Genomic DNA, 12,568 nt, shown 5'->3' with positions numbered 1-12,568 from the left:
ACCAAGCTGGCCTCAAACTCAGAAATCCGCCTGCCTCTACCTTTCAGAGTGCTGGGATTACAGGCGTGTACCACCATTGCCCGACGAAAAAGCAATTCTTAAATTCATCTGGAATAACAAAAATCCCAGGATAACTAAAACTATTCTCAACAGTAACAGAACTTCTGGGGGAATCAGTACCCCGACCTCAAGCAGTATTATAGAGCAACTGTGTTAAAAACTGCATGGTATTGGTACATTGACAGGCAGGTGGATCAATGGAATAGAACTGAAGACCCGGAAATGAATCCACAGAATTATGGTCACTTGATCTTTGACAAAGGAGCTGAAAACATCCAGTGGAAAAAAGATAGCCTTTTCAACAAATGGTGCTGGTTTAACTGGAGGTCAGCATGCAGGAGAATGCGAATTGATCCATTCTTATCTCCTTGTACTAAGCTCAACTCCAAGTGGATCAAGGACCTCCACATAAAACCAGACACACTGAAATTAATAGAAAAGAAACTGGGGAAGACCCTTGAGGACATGGACACAGGGGAAAATTTCCTCAACAGAACACAAATAGCTTATGCTCTAAGATCAAGAATTGACAAATGGGACCTCATAAAACTACAAAGTTTCTGTAAGGCAAAGGACATTGTTAGAAGGACAAAACAGCAACAAACAAATTGGGAAAAGATCTTTACCAACACTACATCCGACAGAGGGCCTATATCCAAGATATACAAAGAACTCAAGAAGGTAGACTCCAGAGAGCCAAATATCCCCCTTAAAAATGGGGTACAGAGCTAAACAAAGAATTTTCACCTGAGGAATATCTGTTCAACATCCTTAGTCATCAGGCAAATGCAAATCAAAACAATCCTGGGATTTCACCTCACACCAGTCAGAAAGGCTAAGATCAAAATCTCAGGAGAAAACAGGTGCTGGCAAGGATGTGGAGAAAGAGGAACACTCCTTCACTGCTGGTGGGGTTGCAAGCTGGTACAACCACTCTGGAAATCAGTCTGGCAGTTCCTCAGAAAACTGGGAATGATACTTCCAGAGGACCCTGCTATACCACTCCTGGGCATATACCAAGAGGATTCCCCAGCATGTAATAAGGACACATGTTTCACTATGTTCATAGCAGCAGCCAGAAGCTGTAAAGAACCCAGATGTCCCTCAGTGGAGGAATGGATACAGAAAATGTGGTATATTTACACAATGGAATACTATTCAGCAATTATAAACAATGAATTTATGAAATTCTTAGACAAATGGATGGAACTGGATAATATCTTTCTAAGGGAGGTAACCCAGTCTCAAAAGAACACTCAAGGTATGCACTCACTGATAAGCATATATTAGCCTAGAAGCTTGGAATACCCAAGACACAATTCACATATCAAATGATACCCAAGTAGAAGGAAGGAGTGGCCCCTGGTCCTGAAAAGGCTCAGTGCAGCAGTGTAGGGAAATTCGAGGACAGGGAAGTGGGAAGTGGTGGATTGGGGAATAGGGGGAGGGGGAATCCAGGAAAGGGAAAATCACTTGAAATGTAAATAAAGAATATATAGAATAAAAAAAAACATCCTGGGTGAGGTAACTCAGTCACAAAAGATCACACATGGTATGTACTCACTGATAAGTGGGTATTTGCCAAAGAATACCCACGATACAATTCATGGGCCTCATGAAGCTCAAGAGGAAGGAAGACCAAATAGTGGAGGCTTCTGTCCTACTTAGATGGGGGAACAAAATAATCAAGGGAAGTAGAGGATGGGAAGGACTTAGGAGGAAGAGAAGAGGGGGAGGGCAAAAAAAAAGACTTTTTAAATCTATAATTCAAAAGAAAAAAACTAACTTTAAAAAAAACAGCCATTGAAGCCAAGTTGTTGCATAGAAAGTTGAAGGCTACCCTCAGGTACATGAGAGACAGTCTCAAAAATAAAACAAAACCAAGTCACAGCAATTTAACTCATTTGACTAAGAAAACCCATTAAACAGCTTCCTAAGATTCCCAAGTCAACACAGCATGACAACTATCCACATGCTAAATCTACCAAGGGCTTTCATAGCTGACCAACACCTGTAGAAGAAAAAGATTACCAGCAACTGTGGTAAGACTCATCACTGAAGGAACTTTGTGGTGTGTCCAGAGTGAATTACAGGGGTAGGCACCCACTACTGGTCTAACAGAGATAACACTGGAATCCCAGCATAGTCCCAGGGAACACAGGCAGTTAGTTTACTGTTTTGAAATTTTCTGGAATTCTTACACATGGTGGTAATAGGAACTTCCAGTTGAAATGGGAGCAGACTCTAGAGTTTGAGGGGAATTTGGAAAAAAAGTCTACAAATCTGTAAGGAAACGAAGCAAATTCCTTCTTAGTTTGAGATATGTTAAGTAACACATTCAGGGATTGGGGGATGGGGCTGTCACACTATAAAGAAAAAAGCAGAGCAGGGTGGAAAGATGGCTCAGTGGGTAAAAGGAGTTGCTGTATAGGCATAAGGACCCAGGTTTTAAGCACCAGCATCCATGCAGAAACTGGGCATGGCTACACATGCTTGTAACCCAGCATTGGAAGACAGAAAGAGGGTCCCACCAGTTCAATGGTGGGCCAGTCTAGCTGAAATGAAAGCACTGCATTCAGTGAAAGACCTCCATTTGCAGGGAATAAGGTAGCTAGCAACAGAGGAAGACACCCACATCCTTTTCTGGTCTCTGCATACACAGGTACACATATGGACATGTACTACGCATACCTTCATACACTACTATACACATAGCACACACACATGCACCTACTCAGGACAAAGCAGAGAATGGAGGACATGGAGAAATTTTAGTCCAAAAAGACAGGTTTAGATACTTCCTAAATCACAACAGAGAAGGATGCTAGAAGGAAGAAAGAAAAAAGGGGGGATTGGAAACTGAAAGAGGGGTCTGTTAGCAGTCCATAGAGTTAAAGAGGCCACAGCACCATATCTAAACACTGAAGAATTACAAGAAAATGCAAATAAAAGAAAGGAACAGCTGAGATTTCCAGACCAATTAAATATGCCTATGTCTTTTTAAGTTACACATTTCTAACTTATCCAGCGTCACTCTAAGGACTCACCTCATATTCATGAAAGAAAGCCATTTTCCCTGAGCTCAGGAACTGTCGACATCAGTTTTAATGGTATCTGAATCTGCTAATCTTCCATGAATGGTGGTCTGTGTGCCTTGGAGGACAGTGAGCACCATCCCCGGTCCTAAATCACTAAATGCTACTTGTGTTCTCCTTCCCCACTAGTTGAAATATCCCCAAATGCCTACAGAGTTTTCCAAGAATCCCCAGTGCAGGGACCTGGAGAGGAGTGGAGCAATAGGAGGATGGTGGCCAAACTGCCCCTAACTGAGAACCACTGGATACTATTTTGAATAGTAATTGTTTCAGAGTAGTAATTATTTGACATCATCACATTCACAGTGTTTTGTTGTTGTTTTGTTTTGTTTGGAGCTCACCATGCACACCATGGACATCACTATAGAGAACAGACTGGCCTTGAACTCACAGAGATCCACCTGCTTCTGTCTCTAAGTATGAAGAGCAAAGATGTATTTCACCATACCTGGCACAACTAAGTATTACTCTTTTTTTCAATTCAATATATTTTTATTTATATTTCAAATGATTTCCCCTTTCCTGGCTCCCCCCTCCCCGAAAGTCCCATAAGCCCTCTTTCCTCCCCCTGTTCTCCCATCCACCCCTTCCCACTTTCCTGTTCTGGTATTCCTCTACACTGCTGCACTGAGTCTTTCCAGAACCAGGGGCCACTCCTCCGTTCTTCTTGGACATCATTTGATGTGTGGATTATGTCTTGGGTATTCCAAGTTTCTAGGCTAATATCCGCTTATCAGTGAGTGCATACCATGACTGATCTTTTGAGACTGGGTTACCTCACTTAGTATGATGTTCTCCAGCTCCATCTAGCAGTTAAGAGTACTGACTGCTATGTTGGTGAGGATGTGGAGAAAGGAACACTCCTCCACCGCTGGTAGGGTTGCAAATTGGTACAACCACTCTGGAAATCAGTCTGGCGGTTCCTCAGAAAATTGGGCACGTCACTTCCGAAAGATCCTGCTATACCACTCCTGGGCATATACCCAGAGGATTCCCCAGCATGTAATAAGGATATGTGCTCCACTACGTTCATAGCAGCCCTATTTATAATTGCCAGAAGCTGGAAAGAACCCAGGTATCCCTCAACAGAAGAGTGGATGCAAAAAATGTAGTATATCTACACAATGGAGTACTATTCAGCCATTAGAAACAACGAATTCATGAAATTCTTAGGCAAATGGATGGAGCTGGAGAACATCATACTAAGTGAGGTAACCCAGACTCAAAAGGTGAATCATGGTATGCACTCACTAATAAGTGGATATTAGCCTGGAAAACTGGAATACCCAAAACATAATCCACACATCAAATGAGGTACAAGAAGAACTGGAGGAGTGACCCCTGGTTCTGGAAAAACTCAGTGTAGCAGTATAAGGCAAAACCAGAACAGGGAATTGGGATGGGGTGGGTGGGAGAACAGGGAGAGGGAAGGGGGCTTATGTGACTTTCGGAAAGTGGGGGACCAGAAAAGGGGAAATCATTTGAAATGTAAATAAATATATCGAATAAAAAAAGAAAAAAAAAGAGTACTGACTGCTCTTCCAAAGGTCCTGAGTTCAAATCCCAGCAACCACATGGTGGCTAAGTAATACTCTTTAACAAAACTAGCATGGCATAAGTTGCTTATTTCTCTAATATGTGACTCATCTTAACTAGTTAAGACCACAATCTAGCAAAAAAATACTATTTTTCCCCACTGTAGGTATACTGCAATCTGGTAAGTTCAATGTGATTAGTAATATTTCTATTTAATATGATGGCTCATGTAAAGTCAGCAAGCACAGGATAAATTGTATATATTGAACATATATGAATATATACATAGAAAGTTGTTTGTTTGTTTGTTTGTTTTGGTTTTTCAAGACAGGGTTTCTCTGCATAGTTCTGGCTGTCCTGGAACTCACTCTGTACACCAGGCTGGCCTCAAACTCAGAAATCTGCCTGTCTCTGCCACCCAAAGAAAGTAAATTTCTAGCAAAGTTAAATTTCACATATTCTTTTTTATACTGGTTATAGACTTATATGTAAGCAATAAAATATCACTTATATTGGATGGAAGAAAATGATTATAAATTTTTTTACATATATTCAAAAAGTAAAAGTGAGTTTCATGCCACTGTTAACAAAAAGGTCACTAGTCTGTGGAGAAGGAGACTATATGATGTGTTTTTTTTTTTTAAGATTTACTTATTATACATATAGTATTCTGCCTGTATGTATGCCTCATGTCAGAAAAGGGTGCCACATCTCATTAAAGATAATCATGGGGCACCTTGTGGTTGCTGGATATTGAACTCAAGATCTCTGGAAGAGCAGTCACTGCGCATAACCTCTGAGCCATCTCTCCATCCCCAGATGTGTTCAATTTTGACATAATATAGTTCCTATCGCTGTATACATGACTGCCAGATCTTGCTGTTACCTGATTTATCTGTAGAATCTTCGAATTCCACAAGAAAGGAATACCCATTGTTCCAGATGTGGAGGCAGGTGGCTGGGTCGTAAGAAGTGGTGAGCGGTTTTAAGCCAGGGTCATAAACACTGTCCCTCCATCGGATGTTGATGGGTGACTGCCGATCACCCGCAGGAACAAGGTCCAAGTTTTCCCAGAGTGGAGGTACTAGGAGAGAGCAAGTCCAGGCAATTAGCAAAAGCAACTGCTACCTGGCACTACACACAAGACCATCCCATTTGGGAAGAACACAAAGGGGCAAAGGCAGCTCACGGTCTCAGAAATTAGCTATTTAGGGCCTTAATCAACTGTGTAAAGCAGATCAGGGCAGACTAGAGAGCACCTTGTGGGGGAGTCTTCATTCTGTCATCTCATAAAACCAACTCATCTCAGTCTGTCTGCTAATGTGATCTGAAGCTAGTGCCATCGTCCTGAGGAATCAGCGCACTACTGGAGAGTGGAGTGGGGAAACAGTTTTCACAAATGGTGCTGTTTCATTGCAATTCCTTGACCTCCAACCATCTAAACTGGTTTCAGATACAAAGTCAAGTGAACCTTCAGTAGCCAACTTTATCTCAACAAAGGAAACAGGGTTAGAAGTGGTGGAAAGCAACATTTAGTTCACTATTGTCAGTTGGTTGGCTGGTGTAGCCTGCCTCCTAGACAATGATTGTGCTGCATAAGGATGCATGCCATGTTAGCCTCTTTAAACAACTGTGAGGACTAAGCAGCCACCTTATAAGACCTGGGTGGACACCAGCATTGTCAAAATCCCCCAAGTTCAGTTTGTCACAAGAATGTATACACTATCTCTTAAGGTAGACACATACAGTTTGTCTGAAACATGTACTGACTATATAGCTTGTGTCTTCTTCCATAAAGCCAAGCCTAAATTTTTGCAGCAATATATCAGCAGACATCCTGATGATAACACCGAGAGACCTGTTGAAGGACATAGAAATGATGAACAAAACCATCAACTATCAGTTTAGGGTGGTCTCCCTTTCCAAACTAGATAGCTGCGTATAGGAGTATCCAAGTAGATCCATACTTATCACTCTAAACAAAACTCAAGTCCAAACAGATCAAAGACCTAAACATAAAACTGGATACACTGAACCTGATAAAAGAGAAAGTGGGGAATGGCCTTGAATGCATTGGCACAGGAAAGCAGGTTCTGAACAGAACACCATTAACAGTTACTAAGATCAACAACTAATAAATGGGACCTTATAGAACTGAAAAGCTTCTGTAAAGCAAAGGACACCTGTGATGGTTCATATATGCTTGGGCCAGGGAGTGACACTATTAGGAGGTGTGAGCTTGTTGGAGCAGGTGTTTCACTACAGGCATGGGCTTTAATACCCTATTCCTAGCTGCCTGGAAGTCAGTATTCTCTTAGAGGCCTGCAGATGAAGATGTAGACCTCTCAGCTTCTCCTGCACCATGCCTGCCTACATGCTGCCATGCTCCCACTTTGAGGCTACTGGATTGAACTTCTGAACCCATAAGCCAGTCCTAATTAAATGTTGTCCTTATAAGAGTTGCCTTGGTCATGGTGTCTGTCCACAGCAGAAAAACCCACGGCAACACTATTATTAGGTAAAAGCAGCAGCCTACAGAAGAGGAAAAGAATTTTACCAACTCCACATCTGATAACATAACACAAGTGATAATTCATACCGATGAGCATGTAGAGTGAGGGTCCATCCCTCCACTGCTGGTGGGTGTACAAACTTGTACAGACACTAGGGAAATCAGAATGGCACTTTTTCAGGAAGATGGGAAAGGATCTACCTCGAGATCCAGATATACTCCAAGGATGCTTCATCCTATCACAGAGACACCTGCTGCTCTGTTCATAATATCCAGAAACTGGAAACAATCTAGACTTGTCCTCAAAAGAAGAACTGATAAAGAAAATGCGGTACATTTAATTAATGAATTATTATTATTCAAGTGTTTTTTAAGACAGGAAATCATGAAATGGATGGAAATAGAAAAATATCATTTTGAGTGAGATAATCAAGACACAGAAAGAGAAACATGGAATGTATTTGCTTATACATAGATATTAGCTGGTAAGTCAATAATAACTAAGCTGCAACCTATAGAACCACAGAGGTTATGGACTTAGGGACAGACAGATCTCCCTGAGAAAGGGAACTAGAATAGACATTTATGAATAAGGGGGTTGGGCAGGAGAATCAAGATTTTTACCAACTCCACATCTGTGGAGAAGGAGGGAAGAGGGGGATAAGGGAGGAAATATGGGGGATACGACTAAAATTAAGGGCCATTTGAGGGATAGTATGGAAGCCTAATACAGTAAAAAGTTCCTAAAATATATTCATATGTAAAGGAAATCTAAATGATATCATCATAAATGGGGGAGACAAAGCCCCAACTGGACATCTCTTGTTACCAAATGAAGCTTCTAATACTGGGAATAGGTTACATTTAATGGACTTGTTGGCCAAAGGGTCTCATGGTAACCCCCCCAACCCCCCCCCAAAACAACCCAGGCTGCTCCCAAGACTATAGGTACTCTCCACAAACTGAAGACAAGACCCTCTTGCTGAAGACAATTCATTGAACATGAAGATATTGAGCTGTGCCTACAGAGTCTTCATCCCTAGGTTCTAGCATCTTTGGTACAGAAAGTTACTCTGCATGTTACCAAAAGAGAAACTTAAACACCAGCTCAACCACAAAGCCGTTGATCTACATTAGTGTTCCACCTGTAAGACATGCTAGGCCAATGATGGCACAAAGCTTGTGGGTGTAACCAACAAAGATCTGATTTCAGTTACAGCCTACTCCTCGAGACGGAATTTATACCTATTGCTCTTGGAGGGACCAAGAACCTAAGAGTAGATGCCTAGTTTTACTGAAAGAACATAGCAATAAAATGACTCCTAATGACATTCTGTTCTACTCACAGATCAGTGCCTTGCTCAGCCATCATCAGAGAAGCTTCCTCCTGCAGTAGATGGGAACAAATACAGAGGCCCACAGCCAGACATAATGCAGAGAGGGAGAGACAGACCTCGGAACCCTCAGCCCTAACTGAGCTATCTCCATCAAACCCCTCCCCTCAGGGCCCAGGGAACCCCGTGGAAGAGGAGGCAGGGAGACTGTAAGAGGCAGAGGGGATGGAGGACAGCAAGGAAACACGGCCCAATGAATCAACACGATCAAAGCTCGCACGAGCTCATGAGACTGGGGCAGCATGCACAGGGCCTGCACAGGTCTGCACCAGATGGGGTCCTAGAGCAGAAAGAAGTGGAGACAAGCCCCAGCCATCACCTAGCAGTATCTCCAATTGATAACCACCTGCAAATGAAAATTTAATGTCCTCCAAGGGAGTCACACTGGGGAAATAAACTACTCTTAAGGGTAGGCTGTGTGGTCAGTAGCAGACGGCCAAGAAGGAAGGAAAAAAACTCTACAGCAGTTGGGAATGTATGTATGTACACACACACACACACACACATACATGTATACATATATGTATGCATATGGCATATGTGTATACATATATACAGAGATGTGTACATATATATATATATGTACTTATACATATATGTATATATTATGGCTTACAGTTTATTGTTTTTATGGGAGTTCTAAGTGTGTGAATGATTGGTCACTGCATCTACATCTGTTTTTATGCCTTTTCTTCTGCTCTTTCTGTTTGTATTGTCCTATTCTAATGTGTTAGTTTTTAATCATTGTATTATAATCCATTAGAAGCCTGTTTGTTTTCTAGCCTGATCCACAGAATGAGTTCCAGGACAGCCAGAGCGAAATAGAACCTCAAAAACCACAAATAATAATGATAACAACAACAACAATAATAATAATAGTAAATTAATTAAAAATGTCAGGCATGGTGGTGGTACACATCTTTAATCCCAGCAGTCAGGAGGCAGAGGTAGTCAGATTTCTGCAGTCAAGACCAGCCTGGTCTACATACTGAGTTTGAGGACGTCCAGGGATAGGATGACCCTGTCTCAAAAACAACAACAACAACAACAACAACAGAAGCTTGTTTATTTTGTACTGAGAGACAGAAACGTGGAGATGGCACTCTGGCTGTCCTGAAACTCCCTCTGTAGACCAGGCTGGCCTCAAAGTCATGGGGATCTACCTCCCTCTGCTTCCAGAGTACTAGGATTAAAACTGTTCACCATCACCTCCCCCGCCCATAAAAAAAAAAAAAAAACACCTATTTTCAATAAAAGGAAAAAACAGAAGCACCCGGGTGCACAGATTCAAGGTCAACAAGAAAAAAATGCTGAAGAGAAGGGTCACTAATTGAGAGTGCTTCCTACTCTTGCAGAGTATCTGAATTTGGCTCCAAGCACCCACAACATGGGGCCCCAGCCACATGCAATTCCAGCTCGGGGGATCTGATGTCTTCTGTAGATACTTTCACAATTACATACACATACGTAAATAAACATTCACATAATTACACATAAAAGTACACATACATAAAAATCAAATAAAACCGTTTTTTAAAAAGCAGGAGCAACATAAATGGAGAGAAGTTAGTACCAATGTCCTGTACATCTTGCCCCACCAATGACTCTAAGGGTTTGACTTATGACAGCTGTGTTGTTAGCCAGGAGCATCTCCTATATAAATCGGTGTCATCCTCATCCTCCTATTAACATGAGGCCAGAATCTTACCTCTGGTTCACTATTATGGAGAAGATATTTCACTTCCTTTTGGTACCTGCCCAGGGTTAAATTCTCCAAGACTTAGCTTTAACTTTTTTGTTTGCTTGAGTTTTTAAAAAGTGTCCCAGCAGTATGTATATTGAGTGCTCCTGAGGATGTAGACCAGCTGTTCTCAACATCTTGAAGGAAACAAGACTAAGAGACAATTGATAGTTTCCTGATGCTTTAGAGTAGGGTTCTACTGACCTCTACTGGACAAAGGCTAAAGCTGCTGATAAACATCCCTACAGAGGATGGACAGAGGCAAGAATTATACTGCTGGATATGTCCATAGAGCCAGAATTGAAAAACCTTCACCTAAAGCCAAAAACTATACACGAATTCAAAGTTTGATTTCTATTCTATTCAGTTACAAGGATTCCTGATCCAACCTTCTATCTTGTACCTATGACGTTCTCCAACTATGGCTAATATATAGGAGAAGAAAAACAATTCAAAAGCCAACAAGTGAGAGTCTCCTGTGAAGATTACAGAAGAACTGGAATGCTGGTCATCAAGTCCTTAAAAATAAGGCCTCTGCCATTCTTGATTGTTCATTAGTTCATTCGGATACTGGGAACTATAAATTCTTCCATTTTTTTTCATTCTCCCCTCTTCCTTTCTTTCTCCGTTTAAACAAAAAAAGCAGATGGAAAAAATATCCTGGTACTTGATTATTTCCCCTGAGAGAGGAGGATTGTGTTGTGGTCTAAAAGGTCTTATTTTCACATATTTTGCATAAAAACGAAACAGCAATGACTGTGTCAACTACAGCTCAACTTAGTAGAGTCAGATTGTCCATAAGAATCTGTATTCGAGATGGTGGTGGCTCAGCGGTAGACTGTTCACCTCCCAGGTATTGTACCCTAGGTTCAGTCCTCAGGACTGCACACAATAGTTACTATAATAATAAAAGATTCTACAGCCGATAAACACCAACACTTGTTTGTTTTACGATTTATTTTTTTATTTTATGAATATGGTTGTTTTGCCTGTATAGCTGTGTGTACTACATGTATCTCTTCAGCCCCTCTAAACTGTAGACTCCATGTTAACCATACATTTGCCTTCAACTCTTATTTGTGTAGCTTCTGTGTAGTGTTTACTTTAGCTAACAAAATATCATGGAGTGAGTGGCTTATAAGCCAAAGAAATACAACTTTCCTCACAGTTCTAGAGTCTGGAAAAGCCAACAGAAGGCAGCGTAGATTTGGTGTCTGCTTTCCAGTCCATAGATAGCTATCTTCTTGGTATCTTCTCACTTCAGTTGGTTTTTTTTTTTTTTTTTTTTTTTGAAAAGCGTGTTCTTTTATTGAGAAAGGAAATAAAAACATTTTATGATAAAAACTGAAGATTTACCTGGAAAATATTTCTGGTAAAATAGAAGAGATATATAGAAAAACACATTAAAATTAACAGTTTTCATGGAAAATTAAAGAGTAACATGATAGACATAAAAACATTGCTAAATTAATTGAAAAAGGATGTAGAAAAATATGATAGAATTGAAGATTTACGTGGAAAATATTTCTTCTTTTTTTCTCGAAACAGGGTTTCTCTGTGTAGCCCTGGCTGTCCTGGAACTCACTCTATAGACCAGGCTGGCCTCGAACTCAAAAATCAGCCTGCCTCTGCCTCCCAGAGTGCTGGGATTATAGGCGTGGACCACCACCGCCCAGCTGGAAAATATTTCTGATAAATTTGTAGAAAATGTAGAAAAGCATGTTAAAATTGAAGATTATCATGGAAATTTTTATATAGATATAATAATGGTAGACATAAAAGTATTCCTAAGTGGATTGAAAGTGGAATTATAAACATTTTCTGATAAAGGTGAATATTCACATGGAAAATATTTCTGATAAAATTGAAGAATTACATAGAAAAACATGTTAAAATTGAAGATTATCAGGAAAAGTATACAGATAAAATGGTAGGCATAAAAATAATTCTAAGTTGTTTGAAAGTGGAATTATAAACATTTTCAGGTAAAATTGAAGATTTACATGGAAAGTATTTCTGATCAAATTCAAGAAATAGATAGACAAACACGTTAAAATTGACTATTTCATGGAAAATTATATAGATAAAATGGTAAACATAAAAACTGTTTCTAAATTAATTGAAGGTGGAATTTAAAACATTTTGTGATAAATTTAGAGATTTACATGGAAAATATTTCTGATAAAATAGAAGAAATATATAGAAAAACGTTAAAATTGAAGATTATCAT

General features: G+C 40.3%; 1 protein-coding gene across 1 annotated transcript in view; it reads right to left on the bottom strand.

The window, feature by feature from the left end:
• Positions 1-12,568, bottom strand: part of Ca5b (carbonic anhydrase 5B) — a 58,401-nt gene that overhangs the window by 25,513 nt on the left and 20,320 nt on the right. The window contains exon 3 of the mRNA XM_052171774.1: positions 5,578-5,775. Coding sequence (XP_052027734.1) covers positions 5,578-5,775 — 198 coding nt within the window. The remainder of the gene's footprint in view (positions 1-5,577; positions 5,776-12,568) is intronic.

Source organism: Apodemus sylvaticus, chromosome X, assembly GCF_947179515.1.
Source record: "Apodemus sylvaticus chromosome X, mApoSyl1.1, whole genome shotgun sequence".
Classification (NCBI taxonomy): Eukaryota; Metazoa; Chordata; class Mammalia; order Rodentia; family Muridae; genus Apodemus; species Apodemus sylvaticus.
This window is presented reverse-complemented; position numbering and strand designations above follow the sequence as displayed.